Source organism: Pleurotus ostreatus (genome assembly GCF_014466165.1).
Source record: "Pleurotus ostreatus strain PC9 chromosome Unknown scaffold_3, whole genome shotgun sequence".
NCBI classification, from domain to species: Eukaryota; Fungi; Basidiomycota; class Agaricomycetes; order Agaricales; family Pleurotaceae; genus Pleurotus; species Pleurotus ostreatus.
Window position 1 is genome coordinate 1,733,231 of NW_023503158.1, and position 23,031 is coordinate 1,756,261.

Genomic DNA, 23,031 nt, shown 5'->3' on the forward strand with positions numbered 1-23,031 from the left:
GCGGGATTCCTTGGGTTCCGTGGTACTGCACCTTTGGCTCAACTCAACTGAGTTGATTTACGAGCAGGGAGACTTCGCGGACAGCTCCAGAGAAGACGGTGAGCCTTGAGGAAGGCCGTGGTTAACGGCGAGTGGTAGTGGTCCACTTTCAGAAATTTCAAGTTTCGGCGGAATTGGTATTGGCCAACTCTCACGCTCACACACGCAGTCCGACGACTCTCACTCTCGACTCTCATCGGGACAAATAAATAAACTTTATCCAGATTGATTCAGCTCACGGGTTCTCTTCTCCATACAAGGTGTGATATTTCCTTATGCCATCGTGGCTGGAACTAAGGAGATTGATGCAGGCCAATACAGTGATGCGCCTCGACTTTCGCACCGTTCCATTCTCGTCTGATGTGTACATCTGATGACTCAGTTCATGGCTACATAAAGTCCACAAGAGAGAAACGCCTGTGCTCACCAACGTGCTACATTCATCATGGAACCAATAAGCACTCCGTTCACAGAGAAACTCAGTTGGGTGATTGTTCTTGCCTCACGTACCACGACTGACAAGAGAAACGTACATGTCCAGACATCCCCAGTCCGATTGTACTGACGCCTATGGCTTTTGGTGCCCATCCAAGCATGGCTGCCATAGTCAGCGGTGCCGGTGGATTTGGCTTCGTCCCCGTAGGTGAGATAGTAGTCGCCTTTAGGCGCTATCCTTTGCGATAACTGTGCAATAGGTTTGGACACCGTGGATCAAATCCGACAGAACCTGCGGGATGCGCGCAAAGCCCTTGCTGTCCCTGATGGGGCCCCAATTCCTGTCGGGGTCGGTTTCGTCGGCTGGGTACTCGACATTACTGAGGCTTCTGACACTCCTCTCATTCCTGCGGCGTTGGCCGAGAAACCAAAAGCTATCTTGTTTGCTTTCGGCGCCGACCTAGGGAAACACATTGCTACTGTGCGGAAACACGATGCCAAGCGGTCAGACCGCCTTCAGACACTGATTTTCGTTACGGTCAACTCCGTTGAAGCCGCGCTTACGGCCGCGAACGAATGGAAGGTCGATGTTATCGTTGCTCAAGGTATCCATTATGTATACCCTTGCTCATTATGACGCTCATATGATTTCCAGGTATCGAAGCTGGAGGGCATGGAGGCTCATTTGCCCCGCCACTTTTCTCCCTTGTTCCAGCGATCCTCAGTGCACTTCCAGCAGGCCACCCACCAGTACTTGGTTCTGGGGGCGTCTCTACGGGTGCGCAAGTTGCGGCCTTGCTTGCCTTGGGAGCAGCGGGTGCCGTAGTTGGTACCCGGTTCCTCTTCACGCCCGAATCCGTTTACACCAACGAAATGAAGGCTGAGTTGGTCAAAGCAGACTTCGGATCAACTACTCGAGGAATGATGTTCGACGAAGTTATGGACACGATGGGATGGCCTCCCCACCATGACGGACGCGCTCTTATCAACGATATCGTACACGATAGCCTGAAGGGCGTGAGCCTCGAGGAGAGGCAGAGGCTATTTGCGGAGGCCACCGAGAAGAAGGAAACCAACAGATCTATCATGTGGGCTGGTATCGGCGTGGGGATGACAAAGGAGATCAAACCTACCAAGGTAAGCGGCTATGCTTGAGGTCTTACCAATTGCTAATTTCCTTCGCAGGATGTTCTTTTGGAATTGCATTCTGATGCAGTCAAAGTACTCAAGGGGATCCCAAAATTGTTGAAGCAGTGAAATCAGCACACCCAGACGAGTCGCCGTGGGTGCAAGTACACATATCGTCTTGTACACTATGTATTCAGTGAATCACGAGTCCTCGTATGTATATTGGGTTGAAAATTCTTGCTTGAGTCTTGTATTGTGTCGCAGGCTAGAACAAATCTGGGCCTGAACGCTGGTCGCACTTCGTCATATCCATCTCTAGTGTTCGAAACAAGCAAGTGCCTCGCGTGGCGTTGCACCTGGTTGCTCGTAAATTGGGCAGTGCCGTCCCAAGACCGAGTCCTTGCTGCACACGAAGTGTCCCCAATGCCACCGGAAATGAGTAGTAGGCACTTGTCAGGCACAATAAATTCTGTGAGTAGAGAACTAGGTCGAAATGCTGTATATATCAGATCATCCCGATGCAATCATATTTCGTCGTCCCCTATGCGACTCCTATGCATTAATCACCTTCCTCATCCCCAGTCGACCTTTCTCCACAACCAGCGTGTACCCATTGACAGCCTCCGAATTTAATCCCGATGAACCCATCTCATTACTGAGCACTTTAAGTGCATTAATTCTCTGAAGGACGGCCTTCGCGTCGCTGTCGTCGTCATCAAGAACCTTCGCAAGGTCATCAGGTCCCATAACTGGGCCGTTGATCTCCGTAAATTGTCCGAATCGTTCGCCAACATCCGCATACTGGTCTTGGGAAACTGGTAGGAAGAAGTTGCGGGTGAAGTCGATCATTCGCTCGAGCTCTTCATTAGTCAACTGATTCTCCACATCATGTTGCCCTTGATAAACTGATAGAAGGTGTGAGCGCGAGGGAAAATCCACCAAGAGCAATGTGGCACACCTGGTCGGAAAAGCTCGAAGGCACGCCCGAAATCTTGGGGATTGAAATCCCCCAATGCTGTATAGTTACCTTGGTGTTGCATTTGCCTGTACGCGCTGAGAACGACCAGCAAGAACCTTCATTTCACATAGTCAGCCCATCTGATGTGAGGTAAAATCGAGGGAAGGTATACCTAGTCTGGGATACACCTATCTTTGCATCATGCCAGGCACATGCTTCCACTTCCGTAACTTGTTCTTTCATAGAGCCAAGGATAGTGCACGCTGCAGACAAAGCACCGGTCATCCCGATGTGTACTCCCGATGAAAAAAGTGGGTCAACAAATGCTGTCCTGATATCAGACATGTGAGCTAATAAGAGGGTCTAGAGCCATACCTGCTGCATCACCAATGATGCGGTAGTGGTCGCCAGAATATGATTTCGCATGGTAGCTAAAATCGGCGGTGCTTCTTACGCTCCCGGTGATGTAGGTCGCGTCGTTCCCCAGACGTTTGAGGACACCTGGTGCTAGTTTGACCTGGTCCAGGTAGTGAGCCTCGAGTCCCTTGGGTCCATCAGCCTTCTTCTGATTAGACGTCTCTTGATGCATGACAATGCCAACCGAGGTCTTGCCATTGTGGAGAGGTATGAACCATGCCCAGCCTCGCTTATCTACAATGAAATAGATATGAGTACATATGAGCGGTGATTGGCAAAATAACAGCAAACCGGTCAGGCACTCAATCCAAGTTGCATTCTGGTGAGATCCATCCTCTTCGACTGGGGCATTTTCCCAGTACCCGTACGCTGCGACGTTTCTTAGGCCTTCACGGTAGATACGATTCTTGAGGTATTTCGTGGCCATAAGGCCTTGGCGACCGGAGGCATCTATCAGCCAGTCGAATGAGATAGCCCCGGTTTCCCCAAGTTTGGACTTCCAGTTGGCTGTGATGGGGCGCGAACTCATGGAGTCACTGCCTGCGAATTCAATTGAATCGACACGGACTTCCTCGAAGACTCTAACGCCTTGTTGAGCGGCGTGACGAAGCATGAGCTCGTCGGCTTCTGCTCTGAACTATACAATTTCACATGAGTTTCTATCAGAGTAAACTGGGTGCCGTACTCACAACATGCCAGGTCCTCTTGTCCTGTCCGAGAAGATCGAAGTCGGAATCTAAAGATTGAACCTTGTCAATGAGCGGTCAAATGCTGGCCACCGGGCACTTACAGCATTCTGGTGCACCATGGATAAATTTGAAAAAGGCGCCTGGCTAGACAACTTCAGCTGATAGTACCTTTTGATCGAAGCGCCGTAGGCTACCTTGTGAATAAAACCTCTGATATCGTACTCATTTTCCAAGTCAATAAATCGAAGGTATTGTCGCATTGAAGGGAGCATGCTCTCTCCGACATGTTCTCTGCGCAATACGGGGGTGTTAGCCAACGTATGCGCTTGCAGTACAATCATGAATACCTGGGATGCTTGAGTGCTTCAAGTAGGACTACGTCTAGTCCCTCTCGAGCCAGAAGGGTCGAGGCATAACTTCCCGCCGGTCCTCCGCCAATGACGAGGACAGTGGTACGTTGTGGCTAAGGCAGCATTGTAAGTGTACTGTGAACAAAAGCAATGCATTGCCATACGATTCTGGGTAAGGACATTTGGAGCTTAGATACCGAGTACTGAGTCCCGAGACCTCTTTATATCCCGCCCTATGTTAATTCAGCGCCACAGCAGTATGAGATGGTATTGCCGCAAGGCGGCCCAAAACTTATCATTGCATTGTTCCGGAGCATCCGAGGAAGAGATAGAAAGCTACGCTCCTTTTCAACTGATATTAGGCGCCGTCCGCACGTGTAGGGGTAGTAACCACGACAGACCACGACACCCACGGCATACTATTACAGTAACTGGTAGTATTCCAGACAATCTCCAATCTTCGGTGGAACGACCCAGCTGTACAAATAGAGAGGACCATTCCCACTGATCTACTTGCGGAATTTTGCAGCATAACGTGAAAGTAAAAGAAATCAGTCTGGGCACGCGGCTCTGCGGGTTCTATCATCAAAGTTTATGATGCAGGAATCAAATACGACACACGGTCAGAGAGTTCCACCGCTGATTTACTCTCAGAGTGCTGATGGTTTGAGTCTGATGAATCAAAATAGCCTGAGACGTCGAGAATCAACTTTGTTGTCTGGACAGACGCCGATCAGATGCATGCTACAGGCTATCGCTCCCTTAGTGCGGCACCATCTCAGCTAGTCCTAGTTGGCCTTCTCATCCTCAGCGATGATGCAGATTCGCGGCCTGGGTGATGAGAATGAGAAGGACCACATATTCCCTTTGCCAGAAGATCCCCCCCCCCAAGCTGTTGGTTCAATCATGATGGGCTCCGGTCACCGTGGTGAAACATTAGTGTGAAGAAAGATCTATATCCGGCGTTAATGCTCGGATTCATCGGTGGATAAGAACTTTCTTCTTCGGAGGCTAGGAGTAGGAGCAGGCTGTCACAAACCCCGCACTTCTTGGCCTCCTACTTTTCCATATTCCCCGTCGCCTCCCAAACCCTTCGATAATGGACGCGCCGCCATCGACGGGGTCAATGCCTATGCCAAACCTCCAACTCTTGTACATCTGTTCTAGGCATGAACGCTGCCATCCAGCTAATCCTATGACACAGGTTTGGACCGATGCTCATCGGAGTCTTGCTTAATGCTATCTTGTATGGAGTAGGCCCCATCATCTCATTCCTAGCGGTGAATACTGATACGTTCACAAGGTCCTTACTGTTCAAGTATGTAGACATAGGCTGGTTCGATGTACCGGAGGTTAAACTCACCCTTGCATCTTCAGTGCTTCATCTACTACCAGACGTACACGAAGTGAGCTGCGACCTTGTTTCGTCGGTTACTGACACATGGCACTGACCTCACGGTAGCGACAAAGCTTGGATCCGCTACCTGGTGAGCCTCGTTTAACTGTTCGCGACAACCCTCACTGATTGATTAAATCAGGTTCTATACCTCTTTTTTGTCGAAACACTCAATACAGGGTTTGATATCGGCATCATCTACGAACCCCTCATCTTGAGATTTGGTCCGTACTGCTATGATAGTTATGCAGACGTCATCCCCTGATCCCTCGCCGTAGGTACCATGGACGCAATAAGCAATATTCCAGTCAGTACGTACATTCCGCTCGCCCAGTTCTAGCATGGCTTATTCATTTTTGCGCCCGGATTTATAGTGCTTATGTCTGGTACGCTTTCAAGGATTCCCCTCAATCGACCATTAACCGCTGACTCCATCCCACCAGATCCTATTGTCATGGTATGCTCAGATACTAGACTATCCATAGTATCGAGCTCACATCTGTCTAGGTTATGATTTCGACGCCGATTCAGTGCTTCATTGCATGGCGAATCAACATAATCAGTCAGTCCAAGGCAATCACCACTGTGATCGTGTTCTTCTCTTTCTCTTCACTTGGTAATGCCGAGCGCCCTTTCTTGCACGTTGACAGTTCCTAACCGTTCTGCAGTGGGAGCATACTCCGCTGCAATCACCACATCGGTTACCAAGAGCCTCACCTATCCCAGCCTCCAAAGAATGTCCCCAGCCATCATTACGTGGCTCGTTTCTTCTGCCACCGCTGATGTCATTATCACCTCTAGCCTGGTGTACCACTTGGTAGGTTGCCTCATCTGCACACGGCTAGCCGTTACTGAACCATGTTTGCTCAGTATAAACGCAAGACTGGTATTCGCGCTACGGATGATATCATCAACAGGATCATGCGATGTACGTATTCCTTTTGCTGTGGATTATGGATATACGAGCGAACCCCTCCACAACAGTAACCATCCAAACTGGGATGATCACGGCTCTCTTTGCAGCGTTGGATGTGATTTCATTCTTAGCCATCAAGGTAAGTTTATAGGCAATCACTCCGCACTGCATCTCACTCACTTCCCAATCAGAATACATCAATGTAAGCGTGGTCCGACCCATACGCATCGTATAATCTCTGATAACCATTGATCCAGGAACTTCCTTTGGGATTTCCCGCTCTCGAAGCTGTACACTAACTCGCTTTTATCAACTCTGAATGCTCGCGCCGGGTGGAACAATCTCGTCGTCGATGATCAAGACAATGTCCTATTCGGCACAGACAACTCTCGGACTGTATTACGGTCTGGCGCGACACTAAGCTCACCTGCGTTCCGAGTCGGTGGAGGTGATACTAGCGGCGGTGGTAGGAGCAAGTCTTCTAGGACGAGCTCAAACCCACAGAAGGTAAATACCCGTACTTCGTCATTTGGGGTTTCTGTTGCTGATGCTCTCACTCGTAATGAATAGATCATGACCGGCGTGTATGAACTCGGCACTCCCAGCCTACCAGGAGCCGTGAAGGAGGATTTGGAACAACCAGGCATAAACGTCACCAGGGTTGTTGAGAGCCTTCAGGATCCTCTGCCTCGCCAGAAGAGGAGCCAAGATTACCCTTACACCCAATAAGCGGAAGCGGCTTGCATTTGTGCATTTTGTTATTTATGTTCTCGGTGCTGAGATCTTCAACCTCTCTTTGCTTCAATGGATATCGATGTATGTACACCCATGATTTGTCGCGGTATATAAGTTGTTAAAAGCGCAGAGTCCTCGAAAGAAATAACGATGGTGTGAGTTCAGTTTTGTGATCTACAACGTCTCGCGTTTTCGTTTTCGGGAAGTGGCAGAAGTCAACCCTGCACTGGCTTCAATCACAAGTCAACATCTGTCGTCCCCTTTCTCTCTCACTAATTATTCAGTAACGCTGTATTCTCTTCTTGATTGTTCTCAATTTCAGCCATGGAGACTGGGATTAAGATGGTATTTGGTGAGTTGGAGAGTTCAGCTCCCTCCTACTCTTGAAATCTTCTCGACTGTATTTTTTTGCTTTGATCTTCATCTTGTGTCTTCATGCTGACTGTGTTGGCGAAGGTCCCTGTAGATTCTACCTCTGCCTACTCATCTTGCTACTGCCCTAAATACGAGCCGACCTCAACCACCGCCGATTGAACCCGACATGCCGAGGAATGGATCCGACCACCACGCCGACGCGCTGAGATTCTTAACCCTTCGAACTTTTGATTCACACAAAGGAAGGGACGTTGATGTTGATTCAGGAAATGAGTCAACGTGCTATCTCCGCACTACGGCGCACGAATAGGTACATGAACCGCAATAATTGTTGAATACGATTGCTCACTTCACAGTACTGTTCGTTAATCAGAACGTCAGCCGTTGACGACGACGGTCTATCGCACCCCACAAATGCATCGCCTACCCATGCCCCGGTTACCCCGCATTATATGGTCCACTTTGGCCATCGCGTACTGCCATCTCGTCTCTCATATACACGCACGCATCGCATCGCTATGAACGCCCTTGCGTTCTCAGCAAAATCAACGTCGGGTAGACGTAGGGGATTGCGAACGCCGTGCACACACGGCGAGGGCAGTCGAAGGGGGAGCTGAGATCAGTGACTGGGGAGGGAGGGCAAGAGAGACAAGAGAAGTGAGAGAAGTAGGAAAACAAGGGAGGGAAGTCGAGTGGTGGATTGAGATTGAGTAGGGTATAGGGTGGATTGAAGACGCGAGAGTATGTGGTGCGATTGGAAGGTTTGAAGGGAGTAGTTTAGGCAGGACGCTTGAGGGGGTTGCAGGTGGAGCGCGGTCGAGTGAGAGGAGGGGATGCGCTGGACGACGAATGGATTGGGTCACTGGTTTGCCTAACTGCGCGGCGATCTATGCAAGCAATGGCCGATACCCAATATCCAACATCGATTCGCCTTTCCTCTGCGTGGGCGCGGTCACGGTCTCGGGGCTGGAGACGGTGGATCCAGATCCTCCGAGCAATCTTCTCATCCATGGTGTGGGTATCTTCTAGTTATTTCACTCCAGGCCGTTGTCCCAAGTGGACGGAAACTTGCCTTGGCCCACAGCTAGATATATCACCTTCCTTGCCACCTCCTTGTCTCATCTACGCCCACCGTTTTCATCTCAGAACCCTGGACGTCTTCTAGGATTGATGTGTCTTCCCGGCCCGCGCTACCTCTCCCTCTCAAGAAACCAAGGCTCGAATATGCCATTCGCTTGCGCTTAGACTGACCGCTCCCTCGCACCCTATTTCAATGAATTTCATTCTACAGGGTCGCCCCCATTTGTTTCTGATGTATTTCTTCCTCATCCTCCGTACGTGCTAACTTCCTTCTCTTGTATTCCCTAGGACTCGATGTGTTCGTGTCCTTCCTATTCTTTATCTGTGCACATTTGCTGATGAGACGTGTGTTCGCGTTCGGTCAGATTGATTGCCTGCTGCTGTGGGGTCGATGCCTCTCCGTCTTTGGCTACTTCGTTTGCATTCTCCCCCTGGCCGTCGCGCTAGATATGGATTGAACCATACACATCTATTCCTTATCTGATAAAACCCAAAAAACCCAATTCCGAGTCATGGAGGACCAGTACAAGCTCTTCAGGTGCCCGACTCGATCCGTTCTTCCTGTCAATTCCGTACTTCTTGGATTTTAGCGCTGTCCCATCATTGTCTAAAACGGATCTCGTGACAGCTACTACTGATGATCCGTCTTCCGGAGGCAGAGGCGGGATATGTCATAAAAAGGACATAGCAAAGTGACCATTGTCTACGGACAATGGCTCGGGCATGTTGTCACCTTCTCGCGACAACTTGAGGACGAGAAGCAAGTGTCCTGAATCCTCCATTCCATGCAATCAACGAAGCTATTGTGCATCATTGAAGACCATCCGTTGATGTAGATCCCTCTTCGTCCATCAGTCATATCGACTACACAATCCAGTATGGCGAAGGGGTCAAATCCTCTGTCGAAACCTAATTTCTCCGCGTACCACGCAGGTGTTTTTCAGGACTTGGAGCGAACCTTGTAACAGCTTCATTTATTTTGCTTGCCTCGTGTATACATGTTTCAGGTAGTCTACACTGCACAAAAGATATCCAATGAGATCACCACCCTTCCGATGGGGCTGTGTTTGCCTCTAAATCCACCGGCGTTCCCACAAGAATAGCGTCACTGCATGTTCGGATTCAGATAAAGCTCCTCGTCTGACACTTGATTCGCCTTCTCTACAAATCACCCACCATGAGCTACTATCCACCCCAAGGATCCTATGTTCCGCAACCCGTTGCGTACTCGTCTTCCCACCATGGCCACGGCTATGAAACGTATCCCGCGTCTCAAGCCCAGTATGCCAGTGGCTACTACGCCGGCCAGCCAACTTATGCCACCAGCGCAGCCACCCCCGTCGTGATAGCCCCCTCTTCATCGCGTCGCAGCCATCGCAGCCACCGTAGTCACCGTAGCAGGAGTCCTAGCAGGAGCAGGCACGGTCACGGACGCTCCCACAGTCGCAGACACCATCGCCATCACTCCAGCACACCCCAGGTCATATCTACAGGCGGTAGCACGGTTGCTTATGTATGTCGAAAATTTCCCTTCTTTCATATCAGTTTACCGACAATGTGCTCTTTGATGTCAGGCCAATACCGCCTACCCTCAGGCGTATTCAGGTCAATACGGCCCTCGGCTCTCTTTCACTGATCGTCTACGTCGATTCTTTGGGTTGTCTCCGAGATCAGTAGGGGGGGTGAAATACAAGCACCAAGGCAAATACAGCTCTTGGGGTTTCTTGGGAAGATCCAAACGCCCCCGATACGTCGACGCTAGGACTGGCGCAGAGGTTGATAAGAGGGGGAGACCGATTTACCGTATGTAACAGGCGACGCTGGGAAGCAAAGATGCTGAGGACCGAGGTTGAGCAAGCCCGTAACGGACCCCGTTGCGAACGACGATGAACACGAAGCAAATTCGAAAAACGAATACGGCCTTTCACGACACCTTTCTCAAAGACTTCATGCGCCCGTGCTCGCGAAGCTTTTTGCGATGCCTTTTCTCTTGAAATCTTCATCGCTTGGACCTATTTTCTCTCGCGGTTGACCTAGATTTCAAAGCTTCTCTCCACCCCCGCACCCCTTCGTCCGGAGATATCTATACAGCTTTTGCGCTTTGGGACGCATGTTATACGCTTTCACATTTGTCGGTTATTTTACGGTGTTGTACGATATCCAGAGCTTGTTCTAACTTTCTAATGTATCTACACTAGATTGTATCGAGTATAAAAATACAGACGAAATCCTGTTAGCAATTCATCGATGGATAGACCTGTTACTAAACTGTTCTTTTGAGAACGAAGCAGTGATATCAACTTTATCAAAACGTAGATACAGCATGATGTGATTATACGGTTTTAGTGGCGTTGGTGGATGCGACCTGAGAAAAACGATAAAATTGAATGCGGAGATGAACTACTTTACATGATCATTTAATGAATCGGTCCTTCTGGAGTAAGCGTACGGTTTTTCTAGCCGGTGCAGTCGAAGATTGAGGGGCCTCATCGTAGTGCTCTATAGTAATCGTTAGAAGAAACGGTTTGTTTCCAACCATTATGTACAAACGAGATTAGAACATACCGAGCGTAAATTCGAGGATGAACTCAAAATACTTGCGTGCAAATTGGTAGACAGCTTCTACACGAGGCTCGTCTGGTGCTTCTCCTGGAGCTTCGATATGAGGGTGAGACAAGCGTGGCACCTTGAGAATGGGTAAACGCAGGGTGTCCATTCCAGAATCAAAGAGGGCTAACGAAACCCCCGTCGATGTGCCGCTGTCGAAAGCTAAAATTCAATGGAGGAACAACAGAACCCATCGCGCAAGATCGTACTTTGAAGGGTGCTTCGATAGGGACGATGCCGCAGCAAGGGCATTCACGACCAGGTCCAGGTACGAGGATAGTGTGGGTTGGGAGCTAAAATACGTTTCCCATGATTTAAGAAGCAGCCAGGAAGATGGGGCGTGGTACCTCGCCGCTGCTTCTGTTCCCGACGTGAAATAAAATGAAAGCTCGTGGAGAACGATTAGAGAGGGGGGTGTTGGGAACGTGGTCTTCGTACTCCAGGATGGGTCATTTGACGGATCGGCTGCGTGGAACATGGAGAGTAAGAAGACCATGTGATGGGGCGTTGGTGGGTATCTGGGAAGCGAGGAGGTAGAAAGAGGGTGATTTCGAGGCAGAGTCCGAGGCAAAGTCAATCAGAGGCCCGTCCCTACTGAATGAGGAGGAAGCAGCACCGACAGTACGTTGATTCGCCGAGATATGGCAGCTACGGTTCCCGTGCCAGAGTTCCTCTGAAGCCAGGGATCATTTTCCGCCAAGAGGGCTCCCTCCAACTGTTCTTTCGAGGGAGTGAGGATAACCGCACCGTGGCTCGTCCCTGACTCTGCTATGTGCGAAAGGCAGAGGTGAATGGGCGCAGACGGTGGATAAGAGCCTTTGACGAGCAGCGAGTCGAATTTCGGGAGGTCGATGTTCGTTGTCGAGTCCTTTGAGAATACCGACGGCATGAAACCCCAGCTGCTCGTCGCGAGACGCGGTGGTGGCAGGTCGGAAAGAAACGCGCTTGTCACGAGACCAACAGGACAACGGGCGCTTGAAATGAGGGAACTTACTTCTTCCTTCAACCACGATCATGCTGAGACACTGGAAAGACAGCTGGAAAGGCCGGACCCAGCCTCCCGGCCCTCTCAATGAGGACGACAGCATTCTGGGCTCCAATGCGCAGAGTGGACTTGCGAGTAGCTCGGCCAGGCTTACCATGCCAGGCGGGGCGGCGGCAAATCCTCCTGCAGATGCTTTGCATACCCCAGCATCTGCCGCGCCTCCTCTGGGGGGGTCCGATAATGCTGAAGGCTCCAGACCTGCAAAGCGTCGGAAGCTTTCGTCGACCGAGGAGACGGAATCTCCTGCAGGTTCGATCAGCCAGCGTCTCCCAGAGATCCATGGCAATGTGGCGGAGCAGTCTGTCCATCTGCATCATCTTCCGGTATCCGACCACATAAACCACATACTCGAACAAGCCAGACGAGAGAACAGTAAGAGTCTTACCTCTATTCTCCTTCCGTCGTCGTCTACTTCTGTCTAAACAGCCATTGGCGCCCTGTCTACACAACGAGGTCGGTGTTGCCATTCGCACCGTGAAGCATTGTTTGATCTCAAATCCTAGCTTCATACGAACTCATAACTCAATTTGCCGAGTGGACCATCCAAAGCACGGATCGGCCTGTCCTTCTCGTCGTTGCGTAAGTGACATGGCATTTCAGCTTTCATTAACCTGAGATTACTTGCACGCAGGAGTACTCCCTGCGTCCAAAACAGTGCTCTAGCGTTGCGGTCGCGCGGTATCGCTGTCGAGGAACACCTATCACCGCCGAACGCGCGGACCCTGACTTCCGGCGCCGTGCATATAGTTGAAGTTGCGGTCAGTCACTAGATTTTTTGGTCTCAACAGCAGTTCACAGCGGAGCCAACATAGGCTCTTCTCGACTCCTTACACCGCCATGTACTGTCGCTGTCCGACTTTCAGACAGTTATCATTGATTCCTTCAAGGAACAAGAACAGGGTACACATACCTCCTTAATGACAGCTAGCAAGGTCATGGAACACTACTCCTCATTGCCCAAATCTCTCTCTCCACGATTACTTGTCCTTGTCCATTCTTCGTACGCCTCTTTCGAAAAGAACATATTCGAAGTTGAAGCAATATTCCGGTCAACGCTTGTTGAAACCTCCGAGCAACACACAGAACGTCCCTCGTCCCTTTCAGCAGGTCCAAGCGAAGTTGTTGTTATCACCTACGGTTCCCCTCCAGCTATTAGCGACACCAAGTTGATGGCAGAATTGAAGCTGCTGGATCCAGGCGAGAAAATCCTGCGTCGACACTTCAAAGCGTCACGACGGGCATTGAGCCAAGTTGGTTTATGCGCTGCTGACTTAGTGTGGCGCCGCGCTCAGCAGGCGATCGAAAGAACTTCCAATAGAACCCCGAGCCACCCAGGTCAGATCGATCACAACAAGCCCCCCATCTCTGGAACGCACGCCGTGGATCAGCAGTCAAAATGCCTTCAAACAATCAAGAACTGGAACTACACGATGCCGAACTTAGACGCCAGTTCGCAGGGATTTAATGTGACCCCCAAACTACTTAAGCTCGTCGAACTACTGAAGGCCTGCCAACCATATGGAGAAGAGTTCAGAGGGATTGTCTTTGGTCAGTTAACAGCTGTGTCGCCCGACGCCGTATATTGATACTTCTTAGTCCATAAGCGAGTGATTGCCTATGTCATAGTGGACATGCTACGCTCACTAGGGGAAGAATTCCCCTTCTTGCGTCCTTGTGTCGCCGTGAGAAACAGGGCAGCAGATAGTCAAGTAGGTATTTGTTCAGCCGCAGTCTTCTGCTATCCCCTTAATCAGTGCAGCCACAAACACTTCTTAGGCAATTTTCGGCCGGTACCTACAATTTCCTTGTAGCGACGAAGTCCTTCGAAGACCTTGGCGTCCCAAAAGCCTCTGTAGTCATCCGCTTTGACCTATTCCATAGCCACGTTTCGGAGGCCTATGTTCGTTCGTGTGCTCGAGGACGAGAAAGTCACCTCATCTACATGGTGGAACAAGATAATGCTGCGCAACGTCGAGTCTTGTCAGAAATCACCCAGCCGCATCCTGATATTCTGCGGTGGTACGATACTGTCTCTCAGGATCCTAGAAGTACCGCGCCACCGGCCAACATCTACGAGTCGGTAGATCCATATCTTTCAGAAAGTGAAGACGAAGACCTTTGCTCCGAACCATCGGTGATCGATCCGACAACTAGCGGGCGCATTTACCTACAGGATGCAACAGCGGTAGTCTACCGCATGGCCGCTACCCTCGTCCCTCAAACATCTCATGGGGATCACTTCCATAGCCGCCCGCTTTTCCAATTCACAGAATCATCTACTCCCGATGGTGCCGGTAGTTATATTTGCACGGTAACTCTTCCGCCGCCGTTGATGAAAGATATAGCGGGGCTTCCTTCGCCATCCCTGGCTCAGGCTAGGCGCTCAGCTTGTTTTCAAGCATGCACACTTTTAGCTCAGGCAGGATCCCTAGATTATCGTTTATTCCCATTTTCCTTCAGCTATGCCTTAGATACTGGCACGAAACCCGCGGCTTCCTTTCCCGCACTCAATGGCCCATCACGCAGCGCCAATGTCGCTAATATTATCCCGGACGAGCAAAGTGGGTCTGGTACGAGAACGTACGCTCAGAAAAGGCCGGACTTCTGGGGACACTGTGCGGCCGGTCACCCCATAGACACGTTATTTCCCACTATTGTCTCCGTCGACCAACTCGGAAGTTCAGAATATTACGCGCCGATGCTCTTACTTGTCAGACGTCCACTTCCTACACTACCCCCCTTCAAGATCTTTTTCTCCGGATCACCAGCCACGGTCCAATTCCAACGTGCCGCCCCACTTGCAGTGAACCAAACCAAACTCGAATCCCTCCATTCCTATACGGTGCGACTCAGCCGGGCGATAGGCAACAAACCGTATATGTGCGCAATCGAAGACGCCCTTTTCTTCCTTGCACCTCTGGACTCCGCACAAGGCACGCCTCCCATGAGCGGTGATCAATGGAATCCACCGTCCGTAGAAGATCTTATTCCATGGGCATCTGTGGCTTCTGCTGCTGCTGCGTGGGCATTGCCATTGAAGGATGACAATGAAAATACTCTCGGTGACGACATGAAAGATGCCGTGATCCAGGATAGATGGGTGGAATTTACTAGGCGCTATGAAGTGGTTAAACTCAGAAGGGACTTAACACCCCTGAGCAAGCCAGATGACAGCCTCGTAAGTGACGATGACTTTGCAGCCCTGGAACATTGCCGATCGGTTACTACAGCGAGAAGCGGAATACCCGAACCTGCTGGAGTATTGTAAGGCTCGAAGGCACGGTTTCGAGGGTCTCAAGAAAGATGATCAACCTTTGATCGAGGTTTCGAGAGTTCCTCCTTTCCTAAACCGCCTTAGCCCAACGACGCCCAGCAGCGAGGCAACCGAGACGGTCAAAGCTGGCGCCAAATGTAAGCATCATAGCCCATAAATGAAACAGCTCCTAATTTATCTAGATCTCATTCCGGAGCTATGTGCTAAGTTCACTATTCCAGCTAGGTTGATATTTCGTATTTTGTTTTCCAGACCTACAACTAACTATATCCACACCGCACAGTACTTTCCGGACAGCCTTGGCCCTACCATCAATCTTGAGAAGAGTTGATGAGCTTCTTCTCATCAAGGAATTAAACGCCAGGTTGTTTGATTACAGCGTCCGCGAAGACTTGCTTCACATGGCGGTATCCACTCCTTCTTCTGCAATAGAATACGATTACGAAAGGCTAGAACTTCTTGGTGAATACTCTGATTTCATCATGAGGGTGCCGTACCATTTACATTATGACGCCAGGTGATGCCTTCCTGAAGTATCTATCATCCGTATACGTATTCGTCTCAAACCCTACGGCCAACGAGGGTGCCTTACACTTCATACGGCAGCGATTAATTAGCAATAAATCGTTGCTGCAAAATGCTACACGTGCGGGCTTACCTGGTTACATCCTTTCAAAGCCGTTTGTTACCAAATTTTGGAAACCCGTCAACTATCAACTTGGGCAAGCGACGTTGTCTCCGGGCAACAATTTTGCGGAGGGCAGTAGCAGTCAGGGACAGTCGACGGATGGACAGCCTTTGCCAGAAATCGAACCTGGAGATCTTTCGACCCTTGAAGTTTCTCATACTACGCCTTTCGAGACAAAAGATGGTACAAAGAGCCAGAAAAGGCGAGGGAAAAAGAAACGGCAACAAATAGGGCAAGACACTCAAGTGCTAGGGGATAAGGTGCGAACAACCGTTGCCGTCAATTGCGGTGAAGATAATCATTGCCCCCCCCCTTTCAAGGCAGTTGCCGATGTCGCCGAAGCTATCATTGGGGCAGCATACATTACGGGAGGTCGTGAAACGGCCCTTCGTGCTGCAAAGACTCTCCATGTCCCTATTCTTAATATCGACCAGTGGTCCGACTTCCGCCACAAAGTTCAGGCGCCTTTGCCTTCAGCGAGACTATCATCAGACAGCATTGATGCTGTAGAGACAATCATCGGTCACAAGTTTATTCGGCCGCAATTACTAGCTGAAGCGCTCGTAGGTGATGGACTATTCCCGTCCCTTTTCAAACACTCAAGGCTACGATATAGACACACATATCAATTCATGGCAAGGACACGACCTCCTATGAGCGCCTCGAATTCATCGGAGATGCCATCCTTGATTTCAGTGTGTACACCCACGCACTGCTTTAACCGGGGGCACTAATTGACAATGTCTGAACAGTGGTGATTCGGCATATTTACGACCGCTATCAACAGCTTTCCCCTGGCGGTTTGACTCTTCTCAAGGTCTGGACCTACTCGTGGTGATCATGCAACCCACTAATATTTAATTTCTCCCCAGGGCGCAATGGTTTCAAACTCGGCGTTAGCGGCGGTCTGCGTTTGGTCTGGTTTGCACAAACATATATTATTGGAGTCACACAATTTATCAGCGACAATCGATACCTACGTCAATGGGCTTAGTGCGCTGGAAGCTACCGAGCGCGAGGCAGCCAAGTCAGACGGCAGGCCACTGGGTCAATATTGGCTAGAACTTGAACCACCGAAAGTAAGTCAAGTATCCGAATTGCGATATGCCCGTTAATAGTCCCCAGGCGCTATCAGATGTTGTGGAGTCAATAATTGGCGCTATATATCTCTCGGATGACCTTTCTCCGGAAGGAACCGAGCGATTCTTCGACAAAGTCCTCCGACCTTTTTTTGATGGGCACATCACATTACGAACGCTTTCTCACCATCCGACCAAAACACTGCTTGAGGTATTCCAGGCACATGGTTGTCACCAATTCGAAATCTCCAAAGAGAAGGATGCGACCCATCCCCATGTTTCTGGTAGGTGGTTTGACAGCGCAGTGTGTTATGTGGAGTAACTGATTCCCCAAAGTTGTGGTTCACAACGTTATTTTAGCCGACGCACAGGATGCCAATGCATCGTTGGCGGCTAGGCGCGCATCCATCACGGCACTGGATGCATTAGAAGGTGACCCCAACTTTTTGAACAGAGCCTGCGATTGCCGCACAAATTCCGTGGAAGCGAAGAAGAAGAAAGTGGCTATGGAGGACATGCTTGCGGGGTTGGGAGAGGAAGAGCGTGCCAGAGGGAATCCGGCGATGACGATCGATCCGTAATATGGGCATTAGTTTGACCGCCGTATAAATCCCTAAGGACGCAGATGGTTGTTCTAGCTCTATGTGGGCATCATACGGGCCGCTCGACTCAAAGCTAGTTCATGCACAATGGAATATATGTTGCTCTAAGCCGCAAATGGTCTACAGCGCTTAGAAGTGCCATACATTCTTCTCTAGTTTACGAAGATTTCTTCCTGTCATGGGATTCAGGAAGAGTGACCATATGGATTGAGAACAAGAACTCACAGTTGGTAGACCGAGGCCACGACGGGAATGCTGAAGCCAAATAACAAGAAAGAGGTCAACTTGAGGCCAAACGCGGTCTTCTTGTTGCCCGGCCAGGCGAAGGGGAGATGCTAATGTGCCGCCTCAGCGCGCGCCGATATGACGAAAAGCTAACAGAACGTACATGGTAATCATGGCCAGCAGAGCGGACGGGCGCGGTGGTGTGAATTGATCTGACGCCTGCGGCAGCGGCGCGGCGAGCTACGACTGAAAGGACCATTTTTCTGGAATGCCTGGACAAGACGAGATTTGGTTCTGGATGTTGAGTGAAAGACGAGGCTCCGTTGAGTAACTTCAGTTGCGACTTTGGCCGAGGGGTCATGGGAATGTCTTCCCACGAAAGCTTCCCACGGACCATCTCGTGAACTTAAGTAGAAGTCCGAGGTCCACGGATGTCCTTCAAATATTGTCATATCCGCAGACATGGCTAGCAGCGACTACCGTGGCTCTCGGAAAATTTACCGCAATTTCGACTTTTCAAGGCCTTGGGCAAAAATCCTCAATTGGGCGCAAACCAGGTGGTACTTAGTCGGACCCTGAATCTAGTCGTGTGTAGTAGCCGAGCTGCCGATGCCCTTCAAAATGCGAGCGCCGCGACTCCGAGTTTTACAGTTGGGGAAGTTGACGGCACGGGTCCAATCAGCTCCCACACATCATCAGCTCCTCTCTATCAGACTCTTATCTACGAGCACGATGGCGCAGAGCACAGTGGTGAAGATCCCGCTGTCGGGCAAGGAGATCACGGTCCCGACAGGTCTCTTCATCAACAACGAATTTGTACCTTCAGTCGATTCAAATGAATTCATCAAGTGAGTTAATGTTGACGCGATCTGTGATCTCGATGCTAAACGCAATATTTGATAAGACCAGTCAATCCTGCTACGGAAGAAGCTATTTGCTCGGTCGTTGCAGGTGCACGTCGAGTCCCAGTGACAACCCACGGCGAGAACTGATACCATCTGGCAGGCTCCGTCAAGGATATTGATGTGGCGGTAGCTGCTGCTCGCGAAGCGTTCAGGACAACCTGGGGAAAGAATGTGACAGGCTTTGAGCGCTCGAGACTGATCAACAAGCTGGCTGATTTGATCGAGAGAGATGCACAAGAACTAGCCGAGCTTGAAACACTCAATAATGGCAAACCTGTCAAAATTGCCAGGTAAGTTGTTGGTATCACACCGTAAAGCTTTCGTTGATGGATTCATTATAAGGGACTTTGACATTGGCGACACTATCCAGTGCCTTCGCTATTATGCTGGATGGGCTGATAAAATAGTTGGTCAGGTCAGTCCAGTTCTGAATGACAATCCATAGCTTCGCCAATGCGTCTAGTCCTTCATCCGTCTAAGTATCTTATTGTCATTCTCACTGCTTACCTTTTATATGTAGACGATCGAGGTCGATAACAAGACAAAAATTGCGTTCACTCGACACGAGCCTATTGGAGTTTGTGGGCAAATGTATTTCTTAAGTCTTGTCGGTGGCAATCCTTGTTTGAGATATTTAAATTTCTCTAGCATTCCGTGGAATTATCCGATCAACATGTGGTATGTTGTCGGTATCATTCTCACCCACGCATCATAATGAATAATGATCTAGGTCATGGAAAGTTGCACCCGCCCTTGCCTGTGGTTGTACAATAGTAATGAAGCCGTCAGAGGTGACACCGCTGACTGCCCTTGTTCGTCGCCCCCTTCCTGTTACCACCTGTATTTGGTTTTGCTCAGCCACCGGTTTTATCAAAAATAGAAACTTTGTGAACTTGTGAAGGAAGCAGGGTAAGCAACATTACCCTCTCCGTGCTGCTTTCTCGCCTCAGTTGATAATAGCTTTCCTCCGGGAGTCATCAACACCGTTCCCTCTCTCGGGTCCATCGGCGGTGCTGCCCTCGCCGCGCATCCCGACGTCGATAAAGTGGCCTTCACAGGTTCCACGGTCACTGGTAGGAAAATAATGGAAGCGGCTAAAGGCAACATCAAGAAGGTAATTTATGCGCGACTTTGTTCCCAATTGAGACAGCGGCAACAGGGTTGATGTTGTTATACATACTTTTTTGACTGCACCCTCCTTCTCGAGAGTGGGTTGGTTGTTTAATTCTTACTCACCGCTGTTGTCCTCGGCTTCGCGCTCAATCTAGCGCTTGCATACGCTTCCCCTTTGATTCAACCCCATTGGCAATGCGGTTATTAATTCATCGTCTCCGCAGGTCTCTCTGGAACTCGGCGGAAAATCACCTCATATTATTTTCGAATCGGCGGATTTGGACCAAGGTGCGTGTTATCAATTGAAAATCCCCATCACTACTCCACCATCTATCGGTACCTTTTCTTGTTCGCTCTTATACGGCGCCTCCGCACTGGTACTATACTGGATCCAGCACACACATGTGTTACCCGCTTTATCCATGCAAGGATTTTGCCGAGAGCGTTGTCCACCGTTGCTTCTCTGTCCCAAGCGGGGAATGACAGGGAATGACGTCCTCGATGCGGTCCCTGAAGAGAATAGACTAATGCCTCGTGGCAAGCACATGCCTTCTCGTGTCCGAGGGTGCTAATCTCACCTACTACTTCGCTGCTTCCGCATCGTTAGGGCGCGGCTGAATTCTGATGAATCATCTACAGCTGCAAACTGGGTGGCGTTGGGCATTGGTTATAACACCGGTCAAGATTGCACTGCGGGATCTCGGCTTTATGTCCAAGAAACTATCTATGACAAGTTTGTCGCGTTGCTGGTTGGGAAGATGAAGGAACTGGTAGTTGGAAACGGGTTCGACGACGCAAGTGGCGCCGGTCCCGTGGTAGGCCCATTTCGCTCAACTATGCTACGAGGTCAGCAACCCGCCTAAACCCCGCGCCTAGGTTTCAAAGACCCAATACGATCGCGTTTGGAGTTACATTGAAGCTGGGAAACAAGCTGGGGCGAAGGTTGCCGTTGGGGGTGAGAAGCGGCAGGGAAAAGGATACTTCGTTGATCCCACAAGTGAGTTAATTGGCCTACTCGGATTTTTTTCCATGTCTGACCTAGCTTCCGTTTCCAGTCTTCACCGATATCACCTCCGACATGAAAATTGTGAGGCTCTGAGAGGCAATGCCTTAGAATTGATATTGATAATTATTTTCTAGGTACAAGAGGAGGTAATTACCGTTCACCTTCAGAACATGCGTCGTTCACCCTTGATGCCGATCTTCCACATGTTTTGCGTCGTGGTGATGTTCGGGACTGACAAACTATTTAGATATTTGGTCCCGTACTTACGGTTGGTCGATTCAAGACAGAAGAAGAAGCAATCTCTCTCGCCAATGACACAACATATGGCTTGGGTGCAGGGCTCCACTCCAGTGTGTATTTCCATTATTTCTCATAGCACAAAGCTCATCATTTCGTCCAGATGATGCGAGTCAGTGCATCAGGGTGTCGTCCGCGCTCGAGGCTGGAACGGTGAGCTATTGGTCTTTTGGTTTCCGTGCCAATGCAGTGTTGATGATTACAATTATATTTATATTTAAGGTCTGGATCAACCAATATAATATTCTCAATAACAACGTTCCCTTTGGAGGAAAGAAACAATCCGGAATTGGTAATATTTCCCTCGTAGGGATTAGCCTGTACTGACCTTCTCCTAGGTCGGGAGCTGGGGAGTTATGCATTGGAGGAATATACGTCGGTAAAGGCGATCCACTGGAATTTCGGCGAGAAGCTGGCGTGGCCTTTGTGAACTTCGTCTTCTCCAAGTCTAGAAGGCTGTATATCCTGAATTAAATGTTGTATATTAACTCGTTGCCACGAACCCATATGCTATGAAAGCACGTTTCTTTCATCTTAAAGCCACGCGTTTCGAATCCACCTCCTTCTCAGAACGCGCGATCGTACTGAGTCGCTTTTGTATTGATTCCTCAAGCGGTAAATCCAAAAAGAAACTGTGCGCGTGGTCTGCGGTGATAAATATGTAAATTATACGCTATACTAACAACTTGGCCGGAAAAAAATAGCAAAAACCTAAGCAAGCCACACCGGACATTAGTCAACATAAAATACAGTAACAACAGCATAAATAAATGGAACTTTGATAGAATAGACCATCAAGCACGGCGAGGAGGGCAAGCGCAGACGTAACCTGGGTAGCACACGCATGCGTACCCCGGAGTGCATTGGCAGTACCTGAGCATCGCTGAGTATGGCAAAGCGCAGGGTCACCAAAGGACTTACATTGGTGGCGCTGCAGAGACGCTCCCGGTGTTTGACGAGGAGTAAGGGTTATACCCAGAGGAGCTAGCGTTATGGACCCCATCCGCTGCCTGTGGGGTGTACGAGAATGCCGTATTGCTTCCGCCATCCGGTAGAGCGAAACCTTGGCTATATTGAGCATTCCAACCCTGGTTGTATGCATGCGTCGCGGTGTCGGGCAATGCGCTGGAGTGAGTCCTACCAACGCGTCAATGATAGACATGACTAGATTGTCGGGGTCTGCGTACCTGCCGCCATCGCTAGGCATGGTGTATCCAGGCATCCCCCTCTGCTGGGCGTATGCTTGTTGCATCTGCGGTGACTGCTGCGACCACATGCTATCCTGAGGGTGGCCAGAGTACTGCATAGACGGGTGGCCGCTAGTTGTCGGGAAGTATGGAGCTTCCGGAGAAGGGCTCATCGACTGCTGCAGCTGCGGCGCGTTCGGATCATCGAATTCAACGGGCAAGTAGGTGCACTGTTGTCGCCTGTCCGAACAGTTCTTGCACGAATAATTTGGCGAAGTCTGTGGTTCGCACTTCATTGCGTGATGTCAGAGACAGAGCTTAACCATGGGCAGGGGACCCACCTTGATCTTACGACGCCTGCAGTACGTGCAAGCCATGGCTACGCGCTTTGGGGCACGTTGTGGGGGAACAGAAGTCATGGCGAGTTTGGGTGGATGGCAGGACAGAGGATGGATGTGGAAGTCCGGTAAATCTGGGGGGATGAG

General features: G+C 50.0%; 9 protein-coding genes across 9 annotated transcripts; 5 read left to right on the forward strand and 4 right to left on the reverse strand.

Annotated features, from left to right (window-relative positions):
• Window positions 1-484: 484 nt before the first annotated feature.
• On the forward strand, window positions 485-1,731 carry PC9H_005094 (uncharacterized protein; the record flags this gene model as incomplete). The annotated part of the gene is made up of 5 exons (XM_036774670.1): window positions 485-521; window positions 581-682; window positions 735-1,079; window positions 1,130-1,611; window positions 1,660-1,731. 5 exons carry the CDS (start codon window positions 485-487, stop codon window positions 1,729-1,731), a joined length of 1,038 nt encoding a protein of 345 aa, XP_036633172.1.
• A 423-nt stretch (window positions 1,732-2,154) lies between these two features.
• Window positions 2,155-4,198, reverse strand: ARMH5_1 (Flavin-dependent halogenase armH5; the record flags this gene model as incomplete). Its single annotated transcript, XM_036774671.1, has 10 exons — window positions 2,155-2,507; window positions 2,561-2,676; window positions 2,733-2,886; window positions 2,936-3,211; window positions 3,269-3,614; window positions 3,667-3,713; window positions 3,768-3,810; window positions 3,861-3,957; window positions 4,014-4,129; window positions 4,181-4,198. 10 exons carry the CDS (start codon window positions 4,196-4,198, stop codon window positions 2,155-2,157), a joined length of 1,566 nt encoding a protein of 521 aa, XP_036633173.1.
• Window positions 4,199-5,115: 917 nt separating this feature from the next.
• PC9H_005096 (uncharacterized protein) lies at window positions 5,116-7,057 on the forward strand (the record flags this gene model as incomplete). Its single annotated transcript, XM_036774672.1, has 16 exons — window positions 5,116-5,168; window positions 5,221-5,269; window positions 5,320-5,334; window positions 5,394-5,422; window positions 5,479-5,503; window positions 5,555-5,636; window positions 5,691-5,723; window positions 5,787-5,798; window positions 5,856-5,869; window positions 5,920-6,028; window positions 6,081-6,229; window positions 6,283-6,340; window positions 6,397-6,467; window positions 6,520-6,530; window positions 6,586-6,835; window positions 6,899-7,057. The coding sequence occupies 16 exons, from the start codon at window positions 5,116-5,118 to the stop codon at window positions 7,055-7,057; spliced, it is 1,119 nt and encodes a 372-aa protein (XP_036633174.1).
• Window positions 7,058-9,759: 2,702 nt separating this feature from the next.
• On the forward strand, window positions 9,760-10,195 carry PC9H_005097 (uncharacterized protein; the record flags this gene model as incomplete). Its single annotated transcript, XM_036774673.1, has 3 exons — window positions 9,760-9,799; window positions 9,890-10,031; window positions 10,093-10,195. 3 exons carry the CDS (start codon window positions 9,760-9,762, stop codon window positions 10,193-10,195), a joined length of 285 nt encoding a protein of 94 aa, XP_036633175.1.
• A 736-nt stretch (window positions 10,196-10,931) lies between these two features.
• On the reverse strand, window positions 10,932-12,014 carry PC9H_005098 (uncharacterized protein; the record flags this gene model as incomplete). Its single annotated transcript, XM_036774674.1, has 5 exons — window positions 10,932-11,017; window positions 11,084-11,277; window positions 11,335-11,418; window positions 11,473-11,643; window positions 11,746-12,014. The coding sequence occupies 5 exons, from the start codon at window positions 12,012-12,014 to the stop codon at window positions 10,932-10,934; spliced, it is 804 nt and encodes a 267-aa protein (XP_036633176.1).
• A 125-nt stretch (window positions 12,015-12,139) lies between these two features.
• On the forward strand, window positions 12,140-17,792 carry PC9H_005099 (uncharacterized protein; the record flags this gene model as incomplete). Its single annotated transcript, XM_036774675.1, has 16 exons — window positions 12,140-12,542; window positions 12,597-12,623; window positions 12,674-12,749; window positions 12,802-12,928; window positions 12,983-13,718; window positions 13,767-13,844; window positions 13,925-15,348; window positions 15,401-15,581; window positions 15,697-15,906; window positions 15,962-16,392; window positions 16,453-16,695; window positions 16,749-16,827; window positions 16,885-16,949; window positions 17,005-17,211; window positions 17,258-17,495; window positions 17,548-17,792. 16 exons carry the CDS (start codon window positions 12,140-12,142, stop codon window positions 17,790-17,792), a joined length of 4,770 nt encoding a protein of 1,589 aa, XP_036633177.1.
• Window positions 17,793-17,970: 178 nt separating this feature from the next.
• Window positions 17,971-18,435, reverse strand: PC9H_005100 (uncharacterized protein; the record flags this gene model as incomplete). The annotated part of the gene is made up of 3 exons (XM_036774676.1): window positions 17,971-17,986; window positions 18,039-18,148; window positions 18,202-18,435. 3 exons carry the CDS (start codon window positions 18,433-18,435, stop codon window positions 17,971-17,973), a joined length of 360 nt encoding a protein of 119 aa, XP_036633178.1.
• Window positions 18,436-18,770: 335 nt separating this feature from the next.
• ALD5_2 (aldehyde dehydrogenase (NAD(P)(+)) ald5) lies at window positions 18,771-21,833 on the forward strand (the record flags this gene model as incomplete). Its single annotated transcript, XM_036774677.1, has 15 exons — window positions 18,771-18,886; window positions 18,943-18,989; window positions 19,044-19,233; window positions 19,286-19,358; window positions 19,464-19,621; window positions 19,674-19,755; window positions 19,824-19,852; window positions 19,904-20,057; window positions 20,281-20,344; window positions 20,696-20,871; window positions 20,933-21,053; window positions 21,112-21,143; window positions 21,197-21,412; window positions 21,463-21,512; window positions 21,698-21,833. 15 exons carry the CDS (start codon window positions 18,771-18,773, stop codon window positions 21,831-21,833), a joined length of 1,644 nt encoding a protein of 547 aa, XP_036633179.1.
• A 134-nt stretch (window positions 21,834-21,967) lies between these two features.
• On the reverse strand, window positions 21,968-22,965 carry PC9H_005102 (uncharacterized protein; the record flags this gene model as incomplete). Its single annotated transcript, XM_036774678.1, has 5 exons — window positions 21,968-22,004; window positions 22,212-22,232; window positions 22,281-22,496; window positions 22,547-22,824; window positions 22,888-22,965. 5 exons carry the CDS (start codon window positions 22,963-22,965, stop codon window positions 21,968-21,970), a joined length of 630 nt encoding a protein of 209 aa, XP_036633180.1.
• Window positions 22,966-23,031: the final 66 nt, after the last annotated feature.